This window comes from Poecilia mexicana, unplaced genomic scaffold, assembly GCF_051168715.1.
Source record: "Poecilia mexicana isolate PSO_F unplaced genomic scaffold, ASM5116871v1 scaffold_17, whole genome shotgun sequence".
In the NCBI taxonomy this organism is placed as follows: Eukaryota; Metazoa; Chordata; class Actinopteri; order Cyprinodontiformes; family Poeciliidae; genus Poecilia; species Poecilia mexicana.
In genome coordinates, this window is record NW_028263386.1 from 28118849 (window position 1) to 28132824 (window position 13976).

Here is a 13976-nt window from a genome sequence, read left to right on the forward strand (position 1 = left end):
TGTGGCAGCTCTGGATGCTCACTTGCCTTTTTTTTTTTTTTTCTGAAATCCAACTTTTTTTTTTTGCATGATACTACTAGTTCATGCAAAAAAAAAAAATGCGACTGTAGTCAGACTTCTGTGTGAACAGTTTCCGACCCCAAAGCGACCTGCATGCTTAGATGAATAACCTAACAGTAGCACTCTGTTTATGGCAGTAAATATGGCTGCCGCATAGCATCCAGATGGATGTTAGTTGTTTAGAGCGACAGCATGGTGAGCAGTTCGTCACCAGACGAAGGAAGCTGATAAACAGAAAACCCAGCTAACAGCCACAGCCTTTAGTGGAGCCTTGACTGCAGCTTCTGACCCACTTCTGTTTGATGTGGTGATTGGGATGTAATGCATTCACTGACTCTGACTTCTTACATCATTTCATTATTATAATTTTCAGCCATTGTTTACATCCAGATTTACCATCTTGCTTCTTCTGGTGCAGAATTATGACGTATGTCTCACATCACCGATGTAAAAGTCAGAAGGAACGTGATGTGACTGTTCAGACTGCAGATCGGATACATAAAATCTGATGTAGCTCCACATATGGAAGTGGTTCAGATCAGATTTGAGGTGAAAGTATCAAAATTGGTCTGTTCAGCCTGTGGTGAAGAAGTCTGACTTGGATGATTGGTCTGCTGCGTGAACGTAGCCCGAGTCAGAGTGTATGTGTGTGTGTGTTGCTGTAGAGGAAACATTTCTGCTAGATCTGAACTTGTTCTTTTTTTCTGTCCTTTTCCATCAGATTCCAGCTCGTCTCCAAGTTCCAGTTCACCCAACTCACCGGTGCCACAGGCACGCCCCAGCTCCCTCCATGTTCATGGCCGCTACGCCAAAGCTGGGCGCTGCAAGTCCACCAGCAGCATCCCCCCCTCCCCTCTGGCCTGCATCCCCCCCCCTCAGCCGCCCTCTCCTCAGTGCTCTCCATCCTGTCTCCAGAGCCATCCCAAGTCCATGCAGGGCTTCCACGGGAAGACACTGTCCCCCCCCACGGTCGCTCGCCACTCGGTACGCCCACGCAACGTAGAACCGCCACGCTCACCCTTGCTCAAGAGAGTACAATCTGCAGAGAAGCTGACGGGAGACAAGACAGGTAAGGGAGGTTACCATGGAGAAAGGAAGGCATATAGTACCCGCCGCCACACCATGGAGATGCCGCTATCGGAGAGGGAGGGCCTGGAGGACGAAGAAGGGGACACCACCACTAGCTTCGTGTGTGTGGGCGAACACGGCCGGCAGGGGCTGAGCCTCAGGGGGCAGAGGGAGGCCCACGACCTGGCCGGCGTGGGTGGGAACCACCAGCGGCTCACCACCAGCTCGCCTCAGCACCGGGTCAGTGGCCACCATCCCAAGGAAGTGATGAGGAAGTTGGCTCTGTCAGAGCGAAGGGATTCGTTTAAGAAACAAGAGGCAGTGCAGGAATTGAACTTTGACCTGGAAGAGGCGGAGGAGACGCCGAGCCCGAAGCCAGAAGCATTTACAGCGTCCTGGATCAACATGTCTCCGGTGGAGTCCAGAGGGACGGCGGACGGAGGCGGAGCTCAGCAGAAAGCAAAGTCTAAAGGCAAAGAAGGGTTTTAGTTCTCCCCCAAACGACGCATCACATGGCCTTGCATGAACCAACGAAACTGTGATAAAGTCAACAATATTCTATCAGAAGACAAGAAATCCATCCATCTACCCACTGTCCCTCCCTCCCTCCATCACTGGCCCCAGACAAGACAGACAGACACTGACTGCTAAACTGTTTACTTCCTCTCTTAGTTCTCAGATCACTGTGGCACCTGTAATTGATTTAGTCTGTAAATATTTTATTTTCATTGAAGAAACTTATTTATGGCCTTTTAGACTTGTTTCTGTTTATTAAGGCCTTTGATGTTTCAGCCAGACGGCAGGTCGCTGGGCAGTGCAGTCAGGAAAACACCTGCTTCTCTTCACATGTTGCACTATAGAACTTCACCACATGCTTTCTGCCTCACATCAAGACCCGTTAATCCTGAGTACTGTGTATACATCGACATACCATGTTGCCAAAGCTAGCTGTAGCCTTAGCATGGTTATCAGGAGTGATACTATGGTTATCAGGAGTGATACTATAGTCTAGATGAAGTCTCTTCCTCTGGAGTTGAACCTGCTGGAGCTCTCTGACTGAGAACAAGTTGGGACTTTGTCTGTCTCTGTCTCTCTGTCTCTCTCTGTGTGTGTGTGTGTGTGTGCGCGTTCGTGCTTCCAGCCTGCTTCTCATGCCTTGACGCCATCAACAAACATGGCTTAGTTGACTTTTATTGAATTTTTAGCGTGTTTTTATGAAAAACGGTTTACATTTTCTGCTAAGTCGTCCTGGTTTCTGTTCAGTCGTAGATGAGTCTTCAGAATTCCACAGGCGGATGAAGGAACAGGTGAACTTTTGTATATTTTGCTATGGAACTGTCTTGTTTCAGTGCTAATAATAACCTATGCTATAGACTTATACTGTATAATGGTGGACCTTATAGTAGCTGTGTTCTAGTGATGTTTTGTGGCCTTGAGAGTAGATGGAGTCAGATAAAATCAATCTCCTTCTGCCGTTCAATTCAGATTTTTGTCATCTTTTTTTCTACAGTTTTATGTTTAAATGTGTGAAAAGGTTAGTCACCATTCTGAGACATTGATTTCAGATTTAAATGTTTTGTATGTGTGAACACAAGGGACTTGGTTGTTTTTCTCCACTCATCACCTTTTCTTTAAATTCAGAAAATGTTTAATTAGTCCTGTCTGCGTCATTGTATAAACTTTTTTTCCCACAGTAATGGGAGATTGAACTTGGATTGGTAAAAGAAGCTGAGCTCGGGAGAAAAGTTGCACATGATTCAGGATTAAATAAACTTTTGAATTTTCCACAGTTTAAGAGTAGAAATTGGTGGGAAGTTCTTCAGCAGTATCCATTCATGTTCATCCATTTGTATTTGAAGTATTTTTTTGTCACTTAGTGAATTAGGATCAGCGGAGTCTCCTTGTTTCTGGAACACTGTTTATTCACACAAAACTTTCTACTTAAATTTTTGTGAATTAAATGTGTTCCTCCCAAATTAACTAATAGCAATTGGGAAAAGCGTACCACATGGTTGTCTGCTTCAGACTGGTGTGATATTAATTATTCTCATATTAAAAGTGCTTGAAATAAATTAAATGCAAAGGACTCGAGCCCTGGCCGAAACAAATCTTTTGCCTTGTCGTGTCTTCCTCTTGATAATTACTGTGCTTTGATGAAACTGTGGGTAAAGCAGCTTTAGGCTGTGTACACTTAAAACATTATAACCAGAATGTTAACATAGGTCTGCAGGGGTTTTCTTTTCTAAAGCATATTTATTTTAAAAATTTAAACCATGTTGAGTTCAAAATTAGAAACTCGTAGCTGCCACACCTCAAAAATTGAATGTTCTTTTTCTTAATGAATCGACAGTTGCTGACAAGAACACAAGCTAAATAGTAAAGTATGGAGTGACAACAGAAGGGATAAAAACAATTCTACTTTTTTTATTATGTACATGTCCTGTCTGGCAGTGTGGCACAGAATTAACTGTGTGAGAAAGGAGTGGAGGACAGAAAGAAGCATAAAGAGAACACAAGTCAACACCCCAGAATCCATCTCCAGACCCGCGAAAAGAAAACAAAACAGGGAAACCACAGCAACAGATATATACATGTATAAGTTGTATTTAGAGGCAACATAAAGAATCTGGAAAAACATCTGAATTTAAACTTTTTTTCTTTTACCTCAAATATGGAGCTGAATACTGAGGATTAGTGAGCATGTAGCTAAATGACTAGTTTGACTGAATACATCAATAGTTTGCATTACTTATTTCAGAGAGTGAAACTCATACACCTTATTACACACACAGTGAAATATGCTTAGCCTGTTTCTTGTAATGTGCTGATAACGACTGACAGATAATAAAACGCCCAAATTCAGTGAATTGAAATATTACATTAGATTAAAGAAAAATATACAAGTGTCAGTAAAATTCTATGCACTGAACACTTGGGGCTCCTTTTGCATGAATTACTGCATCAATGCAGCGTGGCATAGAGAGAGAGTGTGAAGACCCTGAAATATGAGACAACTAACTTATCTTTAAAATGTTAGAATACAATAAGCCCACAATTATTCATACACCTGACAGATTTAAAATTAAACCAGTCTTAGAACATGTTTATTCAGACATACAGTAATATTACTGTTTTGGAGTGGATCTGTGAGAGAGATCAAACATGAATTCATAATAGAATCTGTGCAATTAGAGTAAGGATCACCTAATGATTAGGGTAATTGCAAAGAGGTGTTCCAACCTTAAGAGACTTTGAGCTAATTACCAAAGATTCATTTGGTAAACGGTATGCTTTTTTTTTTTTTTTTTGGCTTCCCATTAAAAGTATAACCATAAATTACTTTTTAATTGACACTACTTTGATCTTGTAAAATCTCTTGATTGAATGACATTTGCTAGGGAATGATTTTCGGCCATATGTGTCCACTAGACATTTTCCTGTTCATAGTTTTATTCTGGTGAAAAATATATGCCAGAATGCCTTTTAATTTAATTTTAAAGTGGTTGTAATTGAACCATTATTAAACATATTTGTTTTATTCAGTTTTTTTATTAATTGCTTATGTCTTAAAAAATCCCTTTTAGTGTTACAGGTTTGATTTTACTGTTTTTAATGCACTGTTAATAGCTACAACTCAAATTCTTGCTTCAACATAGAAAACTTCAAAACCACAAGTATTATGGCTGCTGTTACAGACATGATGTTCCCAGGGGTGAAAGTAGTTTTAAATTCTTGGGGGTACTATGACAAAGTGTATGTCATAGTACATATATAGCCGGGGAGCGGCTTCTTTCTGTGCTTTGGAGTTTCTGTGCTGATGAAATTTTTTGTGAAGTGATAAAAGCTGGGTAGCTCTTGCATTGCTACAGAATGGAGCTGTATTTCCCTCAGTCCACTGGCTGCAATGTTGACACGTTGAGATGCCATGAGACCTAAATTCTGAACATCATGGCATGGAGTGCATCCTAGTTTTCCATGTCTGGCATATACTAACCATTCATTTTAGCTTTTAAACTGGTTAAATTGATCCTATGTCCAGACAGAGGGATAATCAATAGCCTAGCATCATGACCTGTTTGTTCTGAAGATCCTGCAGCTTCCACTTCGTCTTCCCAACATGGCGCCTCCTCACCCTGACTCTCATACTGACAGGAGGAACCACGGAGCTCTGTTAGGTTAAAGCTCATTTTCTGAAGTTGGGATATTTTTTCTCCAACAGGTTCCAGAGGAATCACCTCAAACCAGATGTTGGACTTGATTTTATTTCAATGTCATTTGTGAATGTTAGAGCCTCATTTTCAACAGTGGTGCTATAAAGATTGAAAAAGGTTATCATTTTGGAGAAAATCTCATCAATATTTCCACTAAATAAGAGGCAAAAAAAAAAATAGTTTGATAAAGGAAAAGCCTCTCAGACTCTGAGCTCAAACCGAGATGCCCAAACTATCCATCCATCCATTTTCTATACACCCTTGTACCTAGTGGGGTCGGGAAGGGTCCTGGTACCTATCTCCAGCGGAATGCCCAAACTATTTTTTTAAATATTAGACAATTGATTTAATGTCACATAATTATCGCGGTAGAAGCCATTTGTTTGTTAAATACTTAATGAAACATATTTACCGTGTTTGATGTTTGTTGTGAATGACGTATACTCACAAAGAACGAGGTAACAGCAAAGGTAAACAAAGGTAAAACAACCCTAACAGGTGATCAACTCAAAACCACTCACCTTTTTATTCTCCGTCTCTCTCTGTCATTTAAGCACACCCGTTGCCGTGGCAACATTCAGTCCGTTACGCTATTAGGGTTTTCAGGCTTGATATTTATTTTGCGATTATTAATAAGTGCTCCCCCTGAACACAGCGGTGGTTGACTAGTTAATTTTAAACTCCTGCTCTGCTAGTTGTTTTGGTAATGGAACCGAAACGCACATATATGCGCAACCTTGTAAAAACAATAATTACTGAGATTATTATTTTTGTTGGGTCATTAATATGAACACCTTGTTGATTTTTATTTATTTTATTTATTTTTTGTTCTTTAATAAAGTTACGAAAGTTTTGATAAGGAGTCAGAGGAGGACGTGCTGGTCTCAGCGTCCTGGCGGCGTTCAGTTTGTCACCTACCGTCGAGATTGACGTATTGCACCCTGCTCTAGTAAAGCACGAACAGCTCAGAAACAATATGAAATGGGGGGGGGGCGGAAGCTATTTATTAACTGATTAAGTCGTGTTTTAAATTGTTCTTGAAAAACTAATCAGTCTCGAATGATTGTGGCTGCACATGCACCCATTGATTTATTTATTGATTTATTTATTTATTTACAGCAGACAGCCACACCCCTCCCTTGCAGGTACTGCGTACCCCCGCTAAATCTTTTAGGGGTACGCAGTACCCGACTGTACCCGCCTACTTTCACCCCTGGATGTTCCTTCTTAAAACATTAAAGATCTCAGACATACTGTTCTCTGTTGGACACTTCACAACAAATGAGAACAACTGTTGACTGAATCAACATTTGCAATCATGTCACTGCTCTGTAAAGGTAATCTAGTTAGTTCCTGCATCTTGACTCATCAGTGTTAGAGACTGGGGCTTTAGTGCTGTGGTGTTGCCAGACATGATCGAGCTGTGGGTGGCCCTGGACGTGGCATTTTACAGGGTAAAAGGGAGGGGCTTTGAACGCACCCTTGAGGAGCTCCGGTGTTCTTGATAATTGTGTCACATGTGTGTTTGGGAAAAGTGTGATATTAGGAAAAGCATCATACTAGAGAGTGTTGCAATGCTTGCAAGTAATGCATACCCAACTAAAACCTGTTAAGATCTTTCTGCTTTAGGTTCATTGCAAACATAGACCCCAGATAAGGAATATTCTATCCAGTTATAGGAAAACATAAGGGACAATTACCTTGTCAAAGCTATGGTGGCTTTATTATTATTAGAGTTTATGAAGTTGCATCTGGCTCATGTTTTGGCAAAGAATCATCTTACTGAAAATGCATAGGTATGATTTGGGGCCAGAAACGAAAGCACTTATTTATGATCAAACATATTAACTAACATGTTTGATTTTAATTTTAATAATTTTAATAGTTATAATTGAATACTCGCACTAAAAAAATCTGTTTTTCTTATGTAGACAGGAGTAGAAATGGAACATTAAGAAAAGCGAGAAATAGACCACAGTTTATCAAAAAGTTTATTGTTCGTACTACAAAGAACTACAAACAATAGTTCTTTGTAGTACGAGGTAGTTTACAGTGACGTTAAATAAAGTGCAGGCAAATACAGATGGAGATTGATTGGTAGTTTCAGGTTTCCAGCTTAGAAGATGGAGCTCTCTGAAATCGTTCGGTCTTTTTCGCGTGGTTTCGTTCGTTTTCGTTCACAGCTCAGTAGTTCCCACGCACTCTCCTTCCCTGCGCCGTGCTGAGCTGGAAAATGGCTGAGCGTAGGGCCAGGGAGTTATGAACCGGAGAAGTACGGTGCAGTTAAAAGTTAAATCAGAGTTGTTGCCAGGAGATTCTGACACACCAAGAACACAACCGTTTGCAGTCGGGACACAGCAGACTTCTCTTCGGTCGCTTCGAGACTGTTAAAGCCCCACTGCAGAAAAAGCGAGAAGACTAAAAAAAAAACATGGTTTTTTGAGTCCGCGGGTGAGTTTTTCTCAGTTTTTCTTAATGCACATTTTCAGTACAGCAGGGAAGGCAGTTGCCAATGTACTGGAAAATGGTGGAAGTTCAATTCTGTTACTGTGCCGTGTGGATACAGAGCCATGCTTGCGTTGTTTGTCAATGCTAAAGTTTATTTTTCCACATTTTTCCCCTGTGTTTTTTTTTTCTGTTGCTCTGAAATTTTTGCTGGAAAAAGTATAATTTGGTCTATTCGCACGTTCCTCTGTGCTAGCGCTTCTCGACAATGACGTGTATAGAATGTTGATTTACAGTCAATAGCTAAATAAAGTACTTTAAATACATTTAAAATTAAATGTTTAGCTTGTTGAGTTTGTGTATTTATATAAGCATGGCTCTAATAACCAAATAAATCATTAAGTGTAACTAGTTGCTAAGTTGTCCGTTTGGTGTTTGTTGTTCGTATTTTCTTCATAATACTTTTTTTCAGCTTTTTGCTCTTTGTTGCGACGGTAAAATTACATTTAATCAGCCTGTAGCGTGCGTGTGTTTTATACTAAGATGCGTGCACATACTTCATGCTAGAACATGATGTAGGCCTTGCGTAGTAGAGAAGATGATTGTTTTTTTGGATATGGTTTCCGTCTAGCAGTAACAGTGACTCTAAATCGTGCTATTGTTTTGCATAAAACAACTAAGCTGTATATAAAACCATTTATATGTGGCTTAATTACCGAGTCAGCCAGAATGCACCCAAAAAGTCCGTCCTCTTTCACACTGCTCACTGTTCTCTGTAAAACATGAGCTGAGACAAAACTAAGTTTTATCTTAATGTATAAATAACAGAAAATTTAACTTGTAGTACTTCATTTATAAAACTAGTGTAAATTTATTAGCTCTTTTGGCAGTGACATTTTTTGCTTCAGTATTTTTTTCTATGTATAAATGGGACACTGAAGATTATTTAAAAGTCGCACTGATCAAGATTTGTGGCAGACTGCCAATCTACAGTTTTATAAAGTTTTTAACTTCCAATACCAATTTTGGCCTAATCTGTTTTTTCTTAAAGAATTATAAGAAAAACAATAAACAAATGGCATTAAAATATGTTTTATTGTTGTTGTTGTTTTCTATTTCCGGACATGAGCACTGAGGAGCCATCTATTAGTGAAATTAGTCATTTTTACCATTTCAGATTAGCAGCCAACATGATTAGCAGCAGTTTTATGTGTATTCCTGATAGAATTTAGATCCTTACCTCTGAGGTGTGCTGTGTTTCATAACCCAGCAAGTTTCACACCTCCAGATTTTAAAAGTTAAAGATTAAATAAATCACATTTGCTGTACTCTATTCACCCTTTTTGCTCTCTAGCAGCCTGGACATGTTGCAAAAAATATTTTTTATGGCATCTATTTTCTTGACTCAGGAACAGTATATATAATAACGACTACTGTTTTGAACATACAGTGCATTAATTGACTGTAAAAAGGTTTAATATCTGCTCTATTGAACCACATTTCTGTAGAACCTAAACAGAAAAATGTGGAACTCAGGCTATTGATTTATTGGATTGTTTTTTTATTTACTCCATAATTACACACTTTTTGGGATAATATTATAAATTATCCCAAAAAGTGGGGTAATTTCCCCCCCCCAAAAAAAATTGCCTCTCTCCTCCCATCATCTCTCAGCAGGTACGTTTCGTCTGCCAAAGGTGCCTCCCTGACATCCGTCTCCTGTTTTCCTGTTCAGCTCACCTACGACCCTTCCCAAATCCAGTTGACGCCCCCATCAGGCTCTGTTTGTTTTTGCAGTTGTGTCTCGGTGACATTAGCCAGAGTAATCCAACTGAAAGCAGCTCAGACTGGGAGTGGGGTTGTGCTAGGCTGAGGCGTTTCCACGGGGAAAACAAAAACAAATTTTCTCCCCCCCAAAAAATTATGTTTTTTGGGGAAGCAACGTAATTTGGAAAATAAAACAGATTCCATAGAGCCCTACGTTAGCTGATTGGTTTAACTGATACTTGTAAATGGTGTTAAGGTAGGCATTTCTTTTCATTGCCATGAACACATTTAAGTGAAAGAGCCTAGTTATATGAGTTGATTATAACATTTAAACCTAAATAAACTTAAACGGTGTCTCTGTGTCCTCTACAAAAAACAGTAACTTTGTTTAAAGATTCAAGTTTTAATTTTTAATTTGTCTTTTTGAAAAACAGTACCGTAACTGAAATCTCAGGAACGGTCATGTCAACATTTCTGGCAGGAACAATGAATAGTCACGTCTGGTGCTGTTTCACCTGTTCTTCAGGCCTGTGGTGCAGCAGGTTTTTCAGATCCATATGGACATTTTAGACTGAGGCCAACATGTATCCATCGGCAAGGCATAAGGATAACAAAGTAGCTGCCTAATATTTTGCTCATAAAGTCTAATGACTGTTTTTAAGTTAGATCACTTGGTGTTAATTAGATGCTGTCTTGTATGTTGTGATGCCTACATCAGTAATATGTTGTAGACTGGTGAGGTTCATCATGGCTGGTAAGGCACCGTCTTCTCTCCAGTTGGATATACAAATGTATAAGGCCATGTTAAAGTCAAAATATTTTGACCTTAACTGAAATGCTTAGTTGCTTTGGTAGCTTATTATGCTTTAATCAATTCCATACTATTCAGCAAAATGATAGAACACAAAATATTTAATATTAGGTCATAATATTAGATTCTTTGGCTCTCTTTTATAAACTGAAATTAATGCAAACTCTCACCTTTGTTTGCATACAAAGTCCATCCGCCTATCCTCCATGGACATCATAAAATCCTCCATGCTTGCCTTCTTTTTAAACTTCTGACTGTTTCAATGGAGATGATTGCCATAGAGACCAGTCCTCCTGGTTGGGTTCTATTTCAAATGTATTTTTTTTATATTTTTCTGATTGTTTTTTGTCTTTTCAATGTGCATGCTCTCCACAGCACTGGTATGGTACTTTTTGCTTCACCCTGAACATTGTCTCTTCACATTTGTGGCCAATCATAAATTCTAAGATGTCAAGATTTAAAAACAGGAAAACTAAGAAAAAAGTGCAATTTTATAGTCCAGAAAATATGATACCTATTTTACTTGTCATTCATGGTGACAGGTGAGTCTCCTCTAACTGCATGTCACTGATGTAGATGTTTAATGAGGACTTAAGTGTGTTAATATCTGAGGTTTTAAAATAAGAGCACCTGTTCTTGATATTCTTCTGCTCTTTTTATATTATCTCAAAACAGACAACAGATCACAATTTGTTCCTACTAGAGCAGTTCTGCAATACTGGGATTCAGTGGGGTGCACTGAGGTGTTGGTTGGGTGGGGGTGGGAGGGTACAATATGCCTGAACGACAAACAAGCCTCCAGTCACTAGTTGGCAGCAGTGCTCAAACTGATCAAGAAGTTAGCTGTGTAAAAGAAGCAGACTACACAGGCACACTGGTGTACAAAGCTGACAGAGGAGGAGAGAGACTGAGAGGTTTGTGACATTGTAAAGAAAAATGGCGGAGGCACCAGAAAAATTGCTATCAGAAAAAGACCAGGAGGTATGACAAACTTTCACCTTGGGTACTGTGAATGTAAAAATGTATTCACTTTTCATATCTTCTGATAAGCTAAAATATAAGCAATATTGATGCAAATTTTGCACAAAAAGTTTTAGGTTATATACCTTTTTTGAAAATAAAAAAAAAACTGAAGAAGCTGACAAGAAATCAATGTAAACACCGTTTTAAATGTTACTCAGTCTAGAAATGCACATCCCAGTGAATCATTTACATATGTTCTCCTTAGAGATTAAATGTTACAAATTTAGTTAATAAACTGAAGTTGGAAATTTTTTTAGGACTTTAAACAGTAAGCAAAGCTGCAACAACTTAAAACTTAAATTAATGTCATAAATCCTTTTGATAATCCAGTGATTGTGTGCAGAGTGCTGGTACCAGTAGTTTGTACAAATAAATAATTAAATGACATCAAGTTCTCAGCACTATTTCAATGATACTGAAAAAAAAAAATCAGCTTAAGTCCACATGCAACTGCCTGGGCATTCTGCTTGTCCTAAACACCGCACAGCATCTGAGATGTGACAGTAGACTGGTACTGTCTTGTACAGCTCTTCTGAACAGAAGAGATATCCCAACAGCTTCGCTTTATGGTCCATTCATATACATCTGAATGGTATACTGGATTTGTAAAAAAAGAAAAAAAAAATCAATGTATGCTCTGTGGCTACACCAGCTTGTCCTTTAAGTAAAAAGAATCAAAACTGAATCTCCAGCCAGTTCTGTAGCAGCCAACCTCACTCCTACAAAATGCTTTTGTTATTTAATATCCGTCCATTGTCTCTACCTGGTTATTGTTGCAGGTAGATGAACCAGCTCGGGGCGTGGTGCCTATCTCCAGAAGTCAGTGGGGGGTGCTCCTGTTAACCTGGAGAAACTGAGGAGAACCTGAAACAGAACCCACAAATGCCTGGGTGAAACATGCAAACTCCACACAGAAAGACCACTGGTATTTATCCAGTTAACTGTGCTGTCAGCTTCACGTCTCATACTAACCTAAATTATGAACAAATGAACGTACCAGTCTGTGGCTCAGACTGGAAACATGTTTGATTCTGCACATATTTCCTTCATCAGGTTGGTTTAGCTTTTGTAGCTTTGTAATTAGCGCCTCCCGCCTTGATTTCTATGCTCAGAGGATACCATATAACAGAAAAAATCATCCAGTGAAAGAGAATAGTTAAATCTCAAGAATATTGGTATATAAAACAGTTGATCCCTTCAATGAAGCACACAATCCATTTGGTATTCATAACAGCACATTTAAAAATATTCAAGCTTGGAGTTTATACAATTATAAGAGTGAATCAAACAAATGTTTATCTGAAAAGCTTTATTTATATTATTGTTAAATTTGATCTTGATTATATGTGCAGCATTTTTCACTTTACTGTTACTGCAGATGTAGTCTATTTGCCCCTACTGCACGATTACAGCATGACTCATGAGGATTTCTCAAATCACATGCAGGCGTGAGTCTTTCCATGTTATGTTTCACATCCCAAGCCTTGGATAGTTGAATTTATTTAAAATTACCATTCCACCTGAAATCATGATCTGTCACCTAGGTGTGAAAGACTTGAATAAGCTCAGTTTGGGGGAAAAAACGAGTTGTTTTGGTTGGATGTTTGATCACTGCCTAGAAACATTTTCTAATATTAGAACGTTTTCTTGATTTGCCCGGCTTCTTTGGTGACTATGGAGCACATGGCCAGACCATTGACCAATCAGAGTGCAGGACTGGCTTTCACTCTCTCTAGCAACAGTGAGTTTCTTGCTGCCTATTCATTATTTATTTTCCTGTGGTCTCCCTCTGCTGCGTGGTCTGTGCTGGTAGGAAAGTGCTCTGTTCGTCTCCCACTCTGCCGTTTTCCTGCTTTCTGCTGCTCTCTACCCAGACTGAAGGTGTCTAAAAGGGAATGGATCTGCGGACGCCGAGCTGACCAGCTGCTGTGCTGACCTGTAATGCAGAACTAAGACACTTGGACCATAACAGACTTTTCAACCTCGCAGGACTTGTTTTACTCTGGAACTTACTATTAAACTTGTGCTCAGCTTTTTTAAAATCTTTGATTTTTTCTTTTTTGCCTTCTTTGTACTGCATTTCATTTGACCGTAAACAAATAAAACATGGCAACTGGAAAAACAACAGGACTTTTTCTCAAGATGACAGCGAAGGGAGGGGGGACAGTAGAAGGCTGGACTTTTTGCATGTTTTATGGGCTCAGGTTAGGGGGGTGAGGAGCAGGTGGAGAGATGAGGCAGAGGAGTTTTGGCTCTGGGTGGGTGGTGGGGGGGGTGATGGTGGTGTGAGGATTACGGGCTGTGGTTGGGTATGCCAGTGCCACGTGTCTAGCCTGGCACTTCTTGCTTGTCGATCTGGAGAATGTGGGACTGAGAGTCTTGCTGAGCCTGTCCAGCTTCTCTCTGAGCAAAAAGTGGGGTGAGTTTTGCATGATCCTGCATCTGGGTATTATCCTAACCTTAAACATTATCTTTCAAATCCAAATATTGAATTATATATATATATATATATATATATATATATATATATATATATATATATATATATATATATATATATATATATGTATGTGTATTTATTTATTTTTTCT

The 13976-nt window shown here is 39.3% G+C and overlaps 2 protein-coding genes across 13 annotated transcripts in view; both read left to right on the forward strand.

Moving 5' to 3' along the window:
* mast3a (microtubule associated serine/threonine kinase 3a) overlaps positions 1-3236 on the forward strand; it is a 49490-nt gene extending 46254 nt beyond the window's left edge. For all 9 annotated transcript variants that reach the window (XM_088014385.1, XM_088014390.1, XM_088014391.1 and 6 more), the window contains one exon: positions 782-3236. In XM_088014385.1, the coding sequence (XP_087870511.1) occupies positions 782-1617 (836 nt within the window). In that variant the 3' untranslated portion in view covers positions 1618-3236. The remainder of the gene's footprint in view (positions 1-781) is intronic.
* Positions 3237-5980: 2744 nt separating this feature from the next.
* The window catches only part of pik3r2 (phosphoinositide-3-kinase, regulatory subunit 2 (beta)), a 50442-nt gene continuing 42446 nt past the window's right edge, over positions 5981-13976 (forward strand). For 3 of the 4 annotated variants that reach the window (XM_014974111.2, XM_088014392.1, XM_088014393.1), the window contains exons 1-2: positions 5981-7790; positions 12165-12310. The gene's annotated coding sequence lies outside the window, so the exon portion shown is untranslated. The remainder of the gene's footprint in view (positions 7791-12164; positions 12311-13976) is intronic. The other variant, XM_014974113.2, reaches the window with a different exon arrangement.